The sequence below is a fragment of the Heloderma suspectum genome, chromosome 3, assembly GCF_057233095.1.
Source record: "Heloderma suspectum isolate Gila_16-S chromosome 3, 16-S_ref, whole genome shotgun sequence".
Classification (NCBI taxonomy): Eukaryota; Metazoa; Chordata; class Lepidosauria; order Squamata; family Helodermatidae; genus Heloderma; species Heloderma suspectum.
The window spans coordinates 36,833,597-36,851,228 of NC_139460.1; the positions used below are offsets into that span (position 1 = coordinate 36,833,597).

Below are 17,632 nucleotides of genomic sequence, written 5' to 3' on the forward strand. Positions count from 1 at the left end.
ATCCTCCTGGACCGCCTGGAGGGGTTGGGCATTGGAGACACCGTATTGCGGTGGTTCCAGTCCTTCCTCTCCAGCAGGTACCAGAGGGTAGAACTGGGAGAGGAAGGTTCGGACCCGTGGCTGCTCACGTGAGGGGTGCCACAGGGTTCCATCCTCTCCCCGATGCGATTTAACATCTATGTGAAGCCTCTGGGGGTTATCATCAGGAGGTTTGGGGTGTGGTGTCATCAATATGCGGATGACACACAGCTCTACCTCTCATTCAAATCTTCACCAAGGTTGGCCGTAGAATCCCTGCCTAATGTCTGGAGACAGTGAGTGGCTGGATGGGGAGGAATAAGCTGAAGTTGAACCCTGACAAGACCGAGGTACTTTTGGTGGGAGACAAGAGGAGGCTGGGGGATGCTGACCTGGTGTTGAATGGGGTACGGCTACCCTTGAAAGACCAGGTCCGCAGCCTGGGGGTCATTCTGGACTCCCAGCTGTCCATGGAGGCTCAGGTGTCAGCTGTGAGCTGGACAGCGCTGTATCAACTCCATCTGATATGGCAGCTGTGCCCCTTCCTTCCCGACCATCTGCTCCCATCGGTAGTACATGCCCTGGTCTCCTCTCGTTTAGACTACTGTAATGCGCTCTACGTGGGGTTACCCTTGAAGATGGTTTGGAAGCTGAAGCTGGTACAGAGCACAGTGGCTCACCTGATTAAAGGCAACCGCCGGCAAGACCACATCACTCCGGTGCCGAAGGAGTTGCACTGATTACCAGTTGTTTTCGGGGCCAAATTCAAGGTGTTGGTTTTGACCTTTAAAACCCTATATGGTTCCGGCCCAGCCTATCTTAAGGAGCCCCTCCAGCAACACCACAGGCCGCTTAACAAGATCAGCCTCGGATGGCCTTCTCTCTGTCCCATCAGCCAGGACAGCTAGACTGGTGGGGACGAGGGAGAGGGCCTTTTCTGTGGTGGCCCCCACTCTGTGGAACTCCCTCCCTAGGGAACTCTGCCATGCCCCCTCTTTAATGTACTTCCACCATGCATTAAAAACGTGGGTGTTCAGGCAGGCATTTGGGGTGGGTTAGGGCATTTTAGAAAATGTTTTTACTGTAGAATTTTATTGTTTTAAACTGTTTTATTATATATTTTATACATCGCCCAGAGTGGCTGGTGACCAGCCAGATGGGCGATTAATAAATTTAATAAATGCGAAGCAGGTACTCTACCACGGATCTATGGCCCTTTCCCACACGGTTGGACCATGTGGACAGTACTGGAGAGTAGTACTTTACTGCTGAAGTTACTGCTCGAGTGAACTACTGCTGTTTCAGAGGGAAGGTACAAATTCAACATAAATGTCTGAAGGCGAGTTTTACATCTTCTAGCCAACACAGATATAGGGGATCGAGCCCTTTTATAATGTCTCAAGGATATCAGGCAATGATCCATGCTACTTAGCCACTGATAGTAGCTGTATGCTGACCATAGCTACATTACCTACTGAGAGAGAAAATCTCATACGATGAAGAAATGAAAATGCAACTCTAATAGTGTTCCAACAACAACTGAAGAAATGATACTCTTTGTCATTTAAATACCTTAGAGACTTCCCCTTTGAAATGAAACATGAGTTTCTAGTATCATTCACCTATTCACTCATCCTTCCAATACGTCAAGCTAGAAGGATTCAAGACCATAACATAAGATCTTAAGAACAGTCTGGCTGTTGGACCAAAACTCTGCTAGGCGGGGTCCAGTTATTGCCATACTTAAAGCAGACCCACTGAAATGAATGAGACTTAAATTAATTATGACTAACTTAACTCCCACTGATGTCAGTGGGTCTGCTCTTAGTATTTCTGGATCCATATCGTCCAGCATTTCATTTCCAACCTCACCCAACCTGCTGTTCTGGAAAGCCAACTCTATCTCTCCTTTCCATCCAAGGAAGATGAGGGTAAACAAATTGAAGCTTAATCCAGACAAGACAGAGGTGCTTTTGGCCAGCTGAAAGACAGATCAAGGAATAGGGACGAGGGCTGCGCATGGACCCGCCAATTCACTTCAGAGGCTGATTTAGATCTTCTGAATCAGCCCTGATTCGCTTCAGAACAATTTGGACCCAATCCAATTTGTTTTTGATTCATATCCGAATCGAAATTCAGATATCTGAATTATTCAGATTTTGTGTTTCCCCATTGACTTGCACTGGAAAACAGAAATGACCGTAACTTTTCAGTTTTTATGATAAATACATGAAATACACCCAATGGAGATGACTGAACCTGCCAAATTTCAGATAGTTTGGCCCAGTAGTTTTTGTGCTAGGTACAAGTAAAATTTCCCTTTCTCAGAAACTAAAACAAAAGGTAAAAAACTGTCAGCCACACAGGGGATTAGAAATCCTAATCAGAAGGTTTTTAAGGTGACAGTTAGGAGGTCATTAAGCCTAATCTCTTGTGTAGGGGTTTTTTTGAAGTGCAGAAGTACTTTCCTTTAGTCTGTTCTGAATCTTGCACTGACCAGAGATTCTGATTAAGGGAAGAAAGAAAACTTAAAACATCTCTTTGGCTGCAAATTGCAATACACATTACCTGGAAAAGTCACACTGACTGAACTCAGTGGGACTTATTTTTTAATTGCACTGCTGCACTTTCTCTACTCCATATTTTATAAATCTTCCCCCTTATTTGCATTTCTTCTGAATTAAACAGCACAAACATTGAAGCCTTTTATAGAGGAATTGTTCCAGGCCCCTGATAACTTTGGCAGCCCTTTTCCCCAGAAAGGGTAAGATGAAGCAAACATTTAAAAAATACATATAGTCTAGCCTGATCAAATTCTTCTTATAAGCATTTGAAGTACACAAGGGGGAAAAACAGACAAAAGTTTCTTGGAAAATCAGCAAAAGTGATGACGCTTCATATTATGTGTATTGTGTACTGCTTTGCCCCACAGTATATATTGGACTGTTAGTGTACTGCGGCCACATCCTGTATGCTTGTGCACAATAATGTGTATGGTGCACTCACACAGCACGCACGCATGCACACACAAGACCAAAAGAAAAGCAGATACAGAAAGAAAAAACTACCTACAAGCTAAGGGGTGAGGGGAAGGGAAATGACACTAAAGCCTAACAGAAGAGAAAAGGGGTTGGGTTTTGTTTTGTTTTTTATTCTTTGTTTTTTTATAAGAATATAAAGAACTGAAAAATGGGAAGCGAAGGAATAGCAACTGAGAAGGACAGGCAGCCAAAGAACGAACAGTACAAAGCAAGGAAACAAACTGCTGGGTTAAAAGTTCAGCCCTATTAGCCCCTAGAGATGCCACTTTCCAAGGCTCAGTTCCCCCCTCTCACCCCCCCCCCCCAGCAAGTTGTTATATTTGCTCAGACAGGCCCTTTGGGCTTCAGAATTGTCCGACGCGATCCGAAGCGCTTCGGATCTCTCCGACCTGCTTCGGACGGCTCAGGACCCGCTTCAGATTTGGACTGAAGCGGTCTGAATCACCCCGATTTGCTTCAGCATTCGGGATTTGGACCGAGGCGGTGTACAGCCGTAATAGAAACTCAACCTGTGCTGGATGGGGTTACACTCCCCCTGAAGACTGAAGCTCACAGTTTGGGTGTAGTCTTGGACTTGGCCCTGAACATGGATGCCCAGATCAGGGCTGTGGCCAGGGGTGCTTTTGCACAGCTGAGTCTAATGTGCCAACTGTGCCCATGCCTAGAGATGTCTGATCTGGCCAGTCACACATGTTTTAGTTACATCCCATTTGGACTACTGTAACGTGCTCTACATGGGGCTGCCTTTGAAAAGTGTTCAGAAACTTCAGCTGGTCCAGAATGCTGCAGCCACGCTGTTGACTGGGGCTGGTTACAGGAAGCACTGACTGCTGGACTGTTTCTAGGCAGAATTCAGACTGCTGGTTATGACCTATAAAGTCCTATGTGGCTTGGGACCAGGCTACCTGAAAGACTACTTTCTTCCATATGAGTCTGCCCAGTTCCTAAGACCTTCTGAGGAGGCCCTTCTTCTGAGACTGTTGGCTTCAGAGGCACATTTGGTGGCGACGTGAGAGAGGGCCTTTTTGGTGGCTGATCCCAGGCTGTGGAACTCCATCCCAAGGGAGTTCCACAGCTCTCTCTCTGCTGTACTTCCGCCAGCAGGCAAAGACCGCTTTATTCAAGAAAACCTTTGGCCTGTAAGTGGGTCTTGGGTTGGGTGCTGTTTTTATTCTGTAATCATTATGCTTTTATTATATTTGAATGTACTTTATTGTTTTAATCTATTTTAAATTGTTTTTGTAAGCTGCCTTGAGTGACATTTTTTGGTAGAAGGGCAGGGTATAGATCAAATAAATAAATAAGCCCACAAGCAAGATATAAAAGCTATGGCCCTTTACTATTATGGGATGTATCCAACATTAGTCCTACTTAGAGTAGATCCATTGATATGAATAGGACTGAAGTTAGACTAATACTGGATACAACCCTGTCTGTTCCCAAAGGAGGCATCCAACTAGTGCCCTTCTGCCAATGGAAGACTTCTTTCAGTGGAAGAGGGAGGGTGGTTATTCCCCTTCCTCCTGTAGTCCCTTGAATCCCACCCAAATCTACCCCAGAGGTTTGGGAGAAACTCCAGAAAAGATGGGGGGGGGGTTTGCAAAGGGAACAAAAGGAAGGGGAAGTTCCTTTGTGCAAGCGGATGTTCACTGATTTCACCCTATGAAATTTAAGGGATGTTATGTGATAACATTTAAACCATAATTTAAAACAGTAACACTTACAACTAGTGGCCCCAATCCAGAGGTGGCAACCAGCTTCCCTGGCTGGATACGAATTTATCCAGTTCATAAATCCTCACATGTTTTGAAGTCAAATAAATCCTTCCTTCAGGAGAAAAGTTTTACAAAACAAATGAACTTATCTAACAGTATGGCGTCAGTTGTTACGTCTCATAACCATTTCATATAAATATAAAAGGGCTTATACATTTCAAAGTATCCTTTAACAGATTCTGACCTATTTTAGTGCCATTTTAGGACTGATCTTTTGCATTCTTTGTATAATGGCCTTGAACATGATAACTGGAACCATTTATAGAATAGAATCAACATATTGTAAGTAGGGATGTTAGAGAATTTCGCCACGAATCTTGGGGAGACCGAATGCCAGCGCACTGGGCCCCCGAAATTGGTGGCGAAACGGTCTGCCCCCCCTGGCCCCTCCCCCGGGACGGGACTTACCTTGGGCAAATCCTCCTGGCGGCGGCGGCTCCAGTTCAGCAGCGGCCGGTCTTCTGACTGGCTGCCGCCGCCATTTCCAGTAAAAACAACAACAACAACAAAACATGATAGGCTATATAAAGATTTACGTAGCCTATCACGGCTAGATTTTTTAAAAATACCGTGATAGGCTACGTAAATGTTTACGTAGCCTATCACGGCTGAGTAAAAACAAAAAACAAAAAACCACGCGTACGCAAATGGTGGCGCCCATGGGCGCCACCATTTGCGTTCCTTATTTCGGCACGTCTAGTCTACAAACATTCACGTAGACTACGGCGAAAATAAGGGGAACGCAAATAGCGTAGGCGCTACGCTATTTGCGTTCCCCTTATTTTCGCTGTAGTCTACATAAATGTTTATGTAGACTAGACGTGCCAAAATAAGGAACGCAAATGGTGGCGCCCATGGGCACCGCCATTTGCATACGCGCGGTTTTGTGGGGTTTTTTTTACTCAGCCGTGATAGGCTACGTAAACATTTACGTAGCCTATCACGGCTGACTGCAGGGACGCAAACGGCGGCGGCTACGGCCGCCACCATTTGTGGGCCCGGCTGGCCAGGATTCGGGGGTGGAGGGACGGAGCGCCTCCCCCCCCCGGCCAGAATTTCGGGGGGGGGGAGGGACGGAGCGCCTCCCCCCCACCGTGAATCAAATTTCGTTAAAGGTAAGTGACCTTCGTACATCCCTAATTGTAAGGCTCTTCATATTTTGCACAAATAGTTGATCTCTGATTCATAGAGACTTTCTTAATAATAGGCAGTATACTTATAGATGTATTTGTTTCTTTAAGCTTTCCCCCTGAAGAAGTTATTTTGGGTTCAAAGCATATTGGGAATCTTGGATTGAACCAATGTGTCAATCAGGAATAGGTAACATGGTGCCCTCTGACGCTTTCCTTGATGAACCCTGAGGCACCCTACTCCTCCCAATTTTTATGTTTAAAATACTTTTATATTTTCTTACTAGCACCTGGTATTGTTTCAAAGCAACATGGAAGTCTCTAGCTGCTGCCATCTTAATTTCTCATTAATGCCTCTAGGAAGGTTACTTGTCCTTTTATGACAAGCCATGCCCCCCCATTGCAGCCATTTTATGGTTGTACCCAGCAGTTTCTCAAATTCCCAGATGTACTCATGGACCCAAGAGGTTGCCTACCCCTGGTGCAGAGACTATACATCCACTGAGGTTTGATGCCATCTTGTACAGCATGGTGCTGCCTTCTCGTTATTGGACCCAATCTAGAGATGCTCATGCACCACTAACTAGTGGCTCTCACAAGCAGTTCTGGGTGAAGGAAACTGCAAACTAGAGATCACAAAGATCAAAAGCTGCTAACCATTTGCATTTGAGTGGGGAAGCAAATATTTATAGACTGCTGGCACACTGTAACATAGAGTCATGGGTGCCCTCTCGCTATAAGTGTTGAGACATGTTATTTGCTATGTGCAACAGGTTTCATGTTGGGTTGCATACGCAGAAGGCAAATCAGTGGGTCTGTCCCTTTTTTCTGTGTGCAGATACAGACAGATCCAAGGTGGGTTTGCACATGAGTAACTGTTGTTCTGCATGTCGAACTCATTCCTACAACACAGGACAAGCATTTGGAACTGAATCCTCTCGACTGTACCTGGTAATCACAGCAGGAATTAAATTCACAGAACAATGTTGCCTGTCTTGCAAAATTCTGTGTGTGTGTGCGCACGCGTGCATATTTGGGGTGGTGATAGTCAGGATCAAACTTGCCTCTGCCTCTGAATGTATTCTAATTTCGCATTTCTGGCAGCTACTCTGTGCCTAAACATGCTCTGGTATGTTTTATGGGCTTTTAAGAAGGCAACCATTCCAAACTGGGACTGGCACGTTCACAAAGCAAGATTTTTTGGGTTCAAGAAAAGAACAGTCACCATCTCGATCTCAAGGCTTTCCGGGTATTTTAAGGATATTAATGAGGTATATCTTACATTGATCTCGCCTTGTTTACATGCAGGGGCAGCTCCTATTTCCCCATGTCCATCCTACAGGATGACCCCAGTTACGTCTGCACACCTCTTGTTCAGGAGAGATCTCACTGTACTGGCAGAGTGTGGATGCATCTACATTCACAGCAAATATCATTTGCAGTGCATGATATTACCATGCAAAAGCAACCAGCACATTCACATGATGCTAAGAGTGTGTGTACACCCTATGAGAGCAGATTGTGCTGCAATAACAGGGGGAAAAAAGTTTGGAATAATCATTTTCTGGTTTGGCAACCTCCAATTCTGTTAACAGGCCATGGGTTGCATCCAATGGTTGTATCCAATGTTAGTCTAATGTAAGTCCCATTCATTTCAATGGTTCTACTTTAACATTGGATATAACTCCCAGAGCACATCATTTTTGTGAGGACCGTAAAGTTCTGGCCAATTCCCAGCAGAAGCAGCTGGCTGTTACAGCTGCTCCAAATTCTACTGTTGAGCATCTATATTGCACCAGCAGCAATGTGCTAGATGCTGTACAGATTATAGAAACATTTGCTGTCCCTCCTCAGAGGGCTTGAGAAATCTGCATCAGGATTGGCCAACCCTGCTTTTGCATGAGGTAGGCTACCCAACTTATTAAAAATATTATTTATTTACTTACGGAGGGAGCAATCCCGTATCTTATGTCCCCTGGACAGCATCTGGGGGACATAGGATATTTTGGTTTCCTGGTTCTGCACTCAAAGACAGGGTCTCAGCTCGGAGCCAGGAAACCACACTCCTCTCCCCCACCCGCACACAGCCGGCATGGAGAGAAGTGTGCTGGCTGCCTCTCCGCGCTCGGTAAACGGAGCATGGAGATGGGGAAAGGAGGCGATCCTCGGGGAGGAGATGGGAAGAGGCCAGGGCAGCTGTCTAACACCTTTTCCTATGGCCATCCCAGCTTCCTTCCCTCCCCCTCCCAGAAGCCTCTGCTAAACAGGTGAAATTACCCGTCAAGCTAAAATGCAGCATGGGAGGTGCAAGGTGCTTCCCTCTCTGCATAGGATTCTCGTAAGCCTCCGAGTCTGGGGGCTTACGGGTACCCAGGAGCAACCCATAGGACCACACCCATAATGTATATCCTGCATTTCTGCCAAAAAAAATGCTGCTCAAGATGGCTAACAAGAAAATCTGGATTACAAACAAAATCATAATTAAAATATAGCATAAAAACAAATACATTTTAGAAATACCATTAAGAACACAACAGCAGCAACAATTTTAAAAACCCTTTAGCAACAGATCCCCTTACATGACAAAGGCCTGCCTGAATTAAAAAAAGTCTTTGTCTGCCAGTGGAAGGACAACAGAGAGGGGGGCCCACCTAGCCTCCCTCAACAGGGAGTTCCAGAGCTTGAGAGTGGCCACCGAGAAGGCCCTCATTAAAAGCTCCACATGCAGTGGAGGCTGGTGGCTCCGATGTCAGTGGGGCAGTGAAACCTCTCCAGGTTTCCATCAAAACCAGTCAGAGCTCTAAAGGAGCTATCCAAGGTACACCTTGGCTTTGCATCTTGGATAGCTCCTTTAGAGCTCTGACTGGTTCTGACAGAAACCCAGAGCGGTTCACCGCCCCACTGCCATCAGAGCCACCAGCCTCCACTGACCACATGAATGCTCATGCGTTTATCCATTCATTCATCCCTTATTGATTTTACAAAGGAAATGTTTTAAAAGGGCAAAACAGCTCCAGGGATCCAAGACGTTTTCATGGTGGCACAAGGAGAAGTCAATCAATCAGTGCTGTGTACAGACAGCTTCTGCTTCAGAATTGCAAATATGTTTTTTTTAAGTTCAATCCTAGAGGGCATTATGTATATGTTCAGGCTGATCACAGTAAGGGTGCATCCAGAGTGACCCAACTGCTCTAAAAATGTTATGAGTATCTTCTTCACCTCAAGAGTAAGTATGCAATCCTATGCATACTTACTTAGGAGGAAACACAATTGGACTGTCATGTAAACGCGCACAAATTTGGTTGTATGGCTGCATTCACACAAAGGAAAACAGCACTAGACCTCCTGTAGGGACTTATGCAAGGTGTTGTGCCTTATACCTGTATTGCCACCTTCCCCACCTAGGTGTCCTTCAGATGCTTTGAACTAAACTCCCAGCATTTCTGACCATTGGCATGCTGGCTGGGGCTGATGGGAACTGAAGTCCAAAACATCTGGAGGGCATCAGGCTGAAGAAGGCTGCAGTATTGTTTATACAAATTTTTATGTACAGGCGTTTATGCTCTAGTTCTGCCAGAAAGGGCATGTTCAGTGAATTCATGGGAACCAATCCCAAAAACAGTCCTTCTCTTAGGGTACAATCCTATGCATGTTTAGACAGAAAAAGTCCTACAACTCCCAGCATTCCCCATCCAGCCATGCAAAGGATTGCACGATTAGGGTTGTATCCAATGTCGGTGCTATTCAGAGTAAAACACAGAAATGAATGGGACTTAAGTTACTCATTCCCATTCATTTAAATGGGTCTACTCTAAGTAGCATTAACATTGGATTTGTTTCATTTTATTTATTTAAAATATTTCTAAGCTTTCAGGGCAGCATTTAACTCTAAGATTGCTAGCATTTTTTTCTTGCATAGGTTATATGTCCTCAACAGCTCAATGACAAGAAGAAATGCAACAGGTTGAGCCTTTCCTGTCAGTGGATCTCCATGCCACCAAAAGGTTATGCAGCTATGCAAAAGGTATGGGAAAGTGCCCTCACAAAAGTTGGCAACCCTTCTCAGATGCACCTTGGAAAGGACAGAGATGCCCAGAGGGTTTATGGGACCTGCAGCAGGTCTCCTACAAGGATGAATGCATGAGTGGGGCTCTGTACAGGGAGCCCAGGCATCCTACTTTACAATCCTTTATTTTGGAAAGCTGGCAGTCTTCTCTTTGAAGGTCTCCCTTATGCAATGGGTTGCCCCGGTCCAAGTCTACTTTAAATTCAAAGAACCTTAAGAATGGAGAGCAGGGAGGGGCCTTGAAGTTGCCCAACAAACACTGAACACCTGGATGGCAGACTGAGCAGGCAGCTCACCTGGTCAGTCTTCTTCAATATAATGAGATGTATTGTATCTCTATTGAAATTATACTTAGTATTTCTTAAATTTGCATTTATACCTATATTAGCCTTACCATATATAAATGTTGTGCAAATTGGTGTCCTCTTTTGTCCTCTTTTTGAGTGATGCGTGAGTCTGGTGAGCAATGTGGCAGGGCCAGGACAGGGGTCCATGGCACACAGAGGAGCTGAAGTGGGAGGCCCCTTGCTTTGTGGGGCTGCCCCGCTGCAAATTGTCCCAACTGCTGCCTGCCCCCCAAGGTAGCCCTGGGGAAGGATCATGTAGGCCTTATTCCTACAATCAAACAATTCATAATGAAAGTGTGTACTCCTTTTTAAAAAGGAGTGCAAATTCTAGCTCTTTACTTGCAGTAACTCAAGGTGAGAGCTTAGATCCTAATCTTGTGGGCTAAGAGGTAAAAGTGGGGTAGGCAAACCTTTTGGGCCATGGACACATTTGTCAATTTGAGAAAATGTCCTGGGCTCTACCACAAAATGGCTGCCATGGAAAGTGTGGCAAAGGACAAGTAACCTGCCCAAAAGTCTGAGTACAAGGCAAAGGTAAGGTCCAAGCCTCAACACATTAAAGAACTCCTTTGAACTCACAGTTTTTGGCACCAACAGAAACCTATTTCATAGTAATCTCAGCTGCCACTAAAAAAATGTGTTAATTTTAAAAAAAGTGGGAGGGATAGGGCACCTTGGTGACCACCAAGGAAGGTGTCCAGGAGCGCAATGGTGCACTCAGGCATCACGTTGCCTACCTCTGCTCTAAAGTCTCTTTGTGGTGTCAGGATTCAGGCCTGAAGGTAATACCGAGGTAAGAACTAGTGAAGGGAAAACTTCCCCTGGGTAAATTCAGTATTTCCTTGGAAAGTAACAAATTCACCCATGTCAGCTTCGACGAGTTCTCCTTTAATATGAGATCTCATTCCATGTATATGAATTTTTGCGCATGTGCAATATCGAAGCGCATGTTGGGAACTCTAGTGTGGAATCACTTAAATCGTCACCACATTATAGAACCCCTTCCTGATTGGTTGTTTCTGTGTGTGTCCTGCCTGCAGGATGTGATGATTACTTGCCAATTGCTACTGTATGGAGGAGAGAAGAAGATGGATCCATAGTGTCTCTCTTCCTCCTCCTTACACAGCCAAAGTTGTGGCGGCAGCAACAAGGGACGGAGCACAGGACGCACTGGATCATTCAAGAGTTAAACCAACCACCTCAACGCATGTGCAAAAACGGCATTGTTTAGATGCAGACTGTGCATGTGCTAAAGCTCGCCATCAATTCTGATTGTAATAGTGAATACACCGATTGAGGCCTGCTACAAAGGTGAACATTACAGACAAGTTTTGACTGATGAGCCAATTATGAAATTCAGCAGCATCTCTAGTAAGAACACAATGCCTCTAAGAATGTGTTGAATGCAATTATCTCACCACAGAACAATAATTGCCCACTCTTGTACATTTATTTCACTGATTATATTCATATCCCACCCTTCCTCTAAGGAGCTCAGGGTGGGGCACATAGTTCTTGTCCCCCCGCCCCCATCCCTGTTTATCCTCACAGTAGCCCTTTGAGGTAACTTAAGACTGAAAAAGAATGACAGCCCAAGATCACCCAAAGAGCTTCCCTGCCAAGCAGGGCATTGAACTCAGTTGTCACCATCTTTTAGTCTGATTCCCTAATCCAGTTTTCCCCAACGTGGTGCCCTTCAGATGTTTTGGGTTACAACTCCCATCATCCCTCACCATTGCCCATGCTGGCTGGGAATAATGGTTGTTGCAGTCCAACACATATGGAGGGCATCAGGCTTGGGAAGGCTGCTCTAAGCATTGCACCATGGTTAGAGTTGAGCCTCCAGGTCCAATGGTGTTGCTTCTAGGCAGAACTAAGCGAGCCTCCAGATCCAATGGTGTTGCTTCTAGGCAGAACTGAGCAAGCCTCCAGGTCCAATGGTGTTGCTTCTAGGCAGAACTGAGCCCTTATTACCTATTAGGGTGGCAAGTGTCCTCTTTTATAGAGGGCAGTCTATCTGAAGGACAGCCCTGTCCAAATCCAGTTTAAAGACAAAAAAATCATAAAAAGCAGGGGCTTTGAAGCTACCCATCAACAAGTAGCACCTGGACAGCAGACTGAGCAGGCAGGCACATAGGTCTCCTGGGCACAGTCTTCCCCAGTATGACATTGTATGTTTATTTAAATTATAATAATTATTCCTAAGTTGGTAAGTGTACATGAAAATTAACACGTGCAAATCTCTGTCCCCTTTTGTCCTTTTTTTTAGTGATGCATTTCCTCTTTTTTGGTGATATGCAAGTGGCCACCCTACCTCTCGTGTTTTATTTATTTATTTGATTTATTAGCCGCCCATCTGGCTAGCTACCCAGCCACTCTCATGTTGTGGGAAAGAATCCCTGCGTTAATTTCTCTCTCAGGGAGAGAGAACCAGCCAGGGGGCAAACCACAGTAAACACTCATGAAACTGAAGTCACATCTCTATCTGAGCGAATATAGATGGCCAACAAGAGGCAAAGGAGTTTGTAGAATTTTTTTTAAGCATTTTGGATTTATAAGGGCATCTGGAGTCAACCCCAAAATCAAGTGTTCAGATTAATATGTGCAGAGCCAAGCCTCACTTTTTATTATCACCAAAGGCCCCTCTAGCTTGGATCCTTCCAATTTGCAATATTTAGCATAAGATGATGGAACAGAATTGCAAATTTATTTGTAATGTAATGTACTGTATAAGGAGCAAAGACTTCAATGAAATACTGTTTGCTCCAGTATCATTTTATACAGATCTTTTGATTTTAAAATGAGAAAAAATTATCTAAGTTCAGTCTGCATACAATTTGCTTCCTACTAGACTCAAAAGAGATATTAACAGTCCTAACCACACTTATATATTATGAATATGTTCCACTGAACTTTCTTCTGAGTAAACATGTTTAGGAAGACTGCGCTGGACCAGGTAGCGTAAATCAAACCTTGACACTTTAGCCAGAATTCAGCATACATGAGCTTACACAAATGCCCTCTCATTCATGAACCACAATCATACAAACTGAGAGCCCCGGTCAGGTCCTAAGGCATATTAAAGTGGACCAGCAGATAACAAGCACAAGAGAGGATGGTCCAGTTGCTAAGCTCTTTACAAACCATGAAGTTATGCCAGCGTTTCAGGGATGTTATGCCAGCACTGCAGGCAAATACACTGGCACAAATACTGGATACCATAGTAGCCAAGGGGCTTTCATACTGGCAAGGTTTAAAAAAACAACAACCCTAAGAAGCTAAGGCTGCAATCCTATGCATGTGCCCTAAATTAAAGGACCTGAAATTATCATCTGCCCCTTGTAACATTAATCTGTGAGATTTTAATTCAGCACTAGAGTTCAACCGGAGCTCACTCGAGTTTTATATTGGAGTACTGGTTTCCCCCTTAAATCGGGGATAGGTGAACCTGTGGCCAGCGAGATGTTGTTGAACTCCAACTCCCATCAGCCCCAGCAAGCATGACCAATGGTCATGGATAATAGGAGTTAGACTCCAGCAACACCTGGAGGGGCATAGGTTCCCCACTCCTGCCCTATAAACTAATAAGATTAACGGCTAGACACATGGTGTCTTAAATGTGACACCCCCCCCACACACACAGTTATACAGAAAGGTCAATTTTTTTTAAAAAAAGGAAAAGCATTAAAAATAAATGTCACACTGTTACAATGAACCAACAGCCAAAACTAGGCAGGCCCTGGGTCGCAGGATGTATAGTTCAGTGGCAGAACCCCTACTTTGCATGCAGAAGGTCCCAGGTTTGATCCCCGGCATCTCCAGGTAGGGCTGGAAAATCTCCTACCTGAAACCCTGGAGAGCCGCTGCCAGTCAATGTCAACAATACTGGGCTAGGTGGATTCAGTATAAGGCAGTTTCCTATGTTCCTAAAGCAGTATTAATTGCCAAACAAAAATACACACTACAAATATCCCACGGATGCAATACATTGCTCTTGTGATAAAGATCTGCAGATTGTTGTTTCATTAACATGCGCTATTTGCATCCTTGGACAACACAACCCAAATCTAATCTGAGAAAGAACCCCATTTCCATTCTGCCTGATCGAAATTTCTGTGCCTTTTGACAGCTTCCAAAACTCCTGTGCCAAAAGAAGGTGACTGAATTAAAAGCCATTGCCTTACCTCTTTTATATGCCATCAATCGTCTTCACGCATTCCTTATTCTTGAAACCTCTGGATCTTTTTCAACAATGGGGCAAATGGAGAGAAATCCAGGCACAATGAGAAGAGAAGGGAGAATCGAGGGGAATATGGGGGGGAGTATAGAGAAGTGAGAGGATAAGTGCAGGAGAGAGAAGGAACTGTAAAGGAAGGAGAAAAGTAGACATGGGTGGGCAAGGAAAGGGACAAAGAGCATGACTGCTGCTGGAAGAGACCAGGGAACTGCAGCATTAATTCTGGCACTACTGAAGTCCGTGGTTATACTCACCAAGCAGCTGTAGCCAGCTTCTGCTGGCTGAGGTGCTTCGCTGGTGCATGCCCATCGTTGTCGGTGGTGCAAGACCTGCCTGGCTGAGCAAAGCCTTCTGTTTCCAGGGCGCGAGGTCAGCACCTGCAGGTGGCTCTCTCGGGGGATCTGTCAACAACTGCCGACCCTTTGTGCTGCAAAACCACTTCTTCAAATCTGAAGAACCAAGAATACATACAAACCTGAAGGAAATAGCTGTGAGGGGAAGGCCTCTTTGGGGCTCTTCCTGCAAATCAAATCAATTTTTTTAAAACAGCTATGCTAACTGCATATCCGTAACTATTGTTAATGTGAGCGACCACTTCATGTAACCTTCAGCAGGAAAAGGCCTTCAATTCCACACCATTTGGGGATGCCGCTTAAGCCCTCCCCCGACGCTGGCCTGGCCTGGCCGTCGGGGGGCCGCTGCGGGCGGGTGGGGTGAGGAGACGTCGCGGGCTGCCATTGGGCAGCTCCTTGGCGCCACTCAAAAGGGGCGGGGCCGGAGAGGCGTTTACGAATCCCGCCTCTGCCAAGCCGGCGGTCCCTCGCGTGGCTGCTGGGCGCGCAGCACGCGCTCTGCAGCCGCGAAGACGAAGACGGGCGGCGGCGGCGGCGGCGGCATTAATTCTGGCGCCACTTTAGTCCGTGGTTACGCTTACCAAGCAGCAGCTGTGGCCGGCTTCTGCTGGCTGAGGTGCTTCGCTGGCGCATGCCCATCGTTGTCGGCGGTGCAAGACCTGCTGGCTGGCTGAGTGAAGCCTTCTGTTCCCAGGGTCGGCGTCTGCAGGTGGCTGTCTCGGGGGATCTGTCGAAAACTGCCGACCCTTTGTGCTGCAAAATCACGTCTTCGGATCTGAAGAACCAAGAATACGTACAAACCTGAAGGAAATAGCTGTGAGGGAAGGCCTCTTCGGGGCTCTTCCTGCAAATCAAATCATTTTTTTTTTTAAACCTATGTTAGCTACATATCCATAACTTATTAATTTGAGTGACCACTTCACGTTACCTTCAGCTGAAAAAGGCCTTCAGTTCCGTACCATTCGCGGCTGCCCCTTATGCCCTCCCCCCACGTCCGGCTTGCCTGGCCGTTGGGGGGGGGGCCTGTTGCGGGCGGGTGGGGTGAGGAGACATTGCGGGCTGCCATTGGGCAGCTGTTTGGCGCCACTCAAAAGGGGCGGGGCCGCAGTCTTCGTGTGGCTGCTGGGCGCGTAGCACGCGCTCTCCAGCCGCGAAGAAGAGCGGGTGCGGTGTTGGCGACGGGGCCGCCCAGCTCCGTGTTGCCTCCTAGACCGAGGCTCGGCCGGGTGTTCGGCACGCACTCCGGCGAGGAGGGGCGGCGTCGGCCTAATCGGCGACGCGTCTCCTCTGCAGCCGGGGTTCCCGCCGCCGCTGCAGCAGTGTGCTGCAATCGGCGGCGGCAGCAGCAGCAGCAGCTTTCGGGAGCCGCTTGTGCGGCTGGAGGAAGCGTGGCTAGCACGCGCTCCCCAGCCTGAGGAGGAGCGGCGTCTCAGGCGAGGAACGGAGCGGCGGCGCGCCCTGTCTTCGGCCGGAGTCGGTCGGGATTCCCTCTGCGGCAGCGTGCCGTCGGCGGTGGCTGTCGTCTGCTTCCGGGGGCTTGGGGCACCCTTTCCCGCCTTAGCATCTTGTGGGATCCTTCCTCCCCGTTAAAGTTTCAGACTGGGGGCTTCGAACACCTCATAGAGCCCCTGTTTTGCTAAGAAGGTCTGAGGCTCGATCCCCACCTTCCCCAGGTAGGGTGCGGTGAGAATTTTGCCTGACACCCTGGTAGAGCTGTTGCCAACCCCTTTGTGGAGAGACCAGTAGCTCTGTGGGTTTGGGCTCTCTTGTTTTCACACCTCCCTGGCAGCTTAGAGTGCCAGTTTGGTGCAGTGGTTCAACTGCTGTACTGGATTTGGAGTTAAGGGTTCTAGGCCCCACTCGGCCGTGAAGCTCACCTGGTGACTTTGGGCCAATCCCTGGCCCTTTGCCTAACCTGCCTCACCGGGTTGTTGTTGCTGTAAGGGCATGGTTTGGAGAAATGGGAGGCTTCTGAAGCTAAGTAGGGTCGGGCCTGGTATGTATTTATATGGGTGACCTGAATCCCATGTACGTATTTGAGTACAGAATTATTTTCCACTTGGATTCGAATGGGGGTTTGTGGTGGCAAGGCCTGTACTGAAACCCCCCCCCCTTTCCTTTTGTTTGTGTATTTTATTACCTTTGTGATGGGTGGGTCGTCCCATGGGAGCCAAGTTCCCCATCGTATAGGATGTCCCACAAGACAGGGCAAGCAGGGGAGGGGCAGTGGAACCTGCCCACTTGCCAATAGGTACTGGAGGAGGCATGATTTCCCTTCTGGAGATCTGGCCCTGCCAGACTTAACTTAAACTGGGCCAGATTGAAGGCGGTGGAAAAGACTAGGGTGCTTGCCCCCTTGGTCTGTTTCGACTGCGGTGGGGGGCTCCAGGCTCAAACCAGAGTTTTGAGACAGACCCGGAGTAGCTTATTATTTTCGTTGCAGCAGGCTTGGTCGTGATCAAAGCTTCTCCAGCGCAGATCCGCCACAGGTTACGGGCCCGTTCATTCTGCAGCTCTCAAAGGATCAAGTCATTTGTTGTCATTAGCGCATCCGGATCACATCAAGCATCTTCCAGCTCAGCTCCTATTCCGAGTTCGAGATCTGCAGCTCCACAGGACCAAGCCGTCCTGTGTCATTTGGTATAGTACATGGCTTAGTGACATC

The 17,632-nt window shown here is 46.9% G+C and overlaps 1 protein-coding gene across 1 annotated transcript in view; it reads right to left on the minus strand.

The window, feature by feature from the left end:
• FLT3 (fms related receptor tyrosine kinase 3) overlaps nucleotides 1-15,968 on the minus strand; it is a 103,500-nt gene extending 87,532 nt beyond the window's left edge. Inside the window, exons 1-3 of the mRNA XM_084842928.1 lie at nucleotides 15,896-15,968; nucleotides 15,549-15,742; nucleotides 14,869-15,063 (exon numbers count right to left, since the gene is read on the minus strand). Of these exons, the coding sequence (XP_084699054.1) occupies nucleotides 14,869-15,063; nucleotides 15,549-15,606 (253 nt within the window). The 5' untranslated portion in view covers nucleotides 15,607-15,742; nucleotides 15,896-15,968. The remainder of the gene's footprint in view (nucleotides 1-14,868; nucleotides 15,064-15,548; nucleotides 15,743-15,895) is intronic.
• Between the last annotated feature and the right edge of the window lie 1,664 nt (nucleotides 15,969-17,632).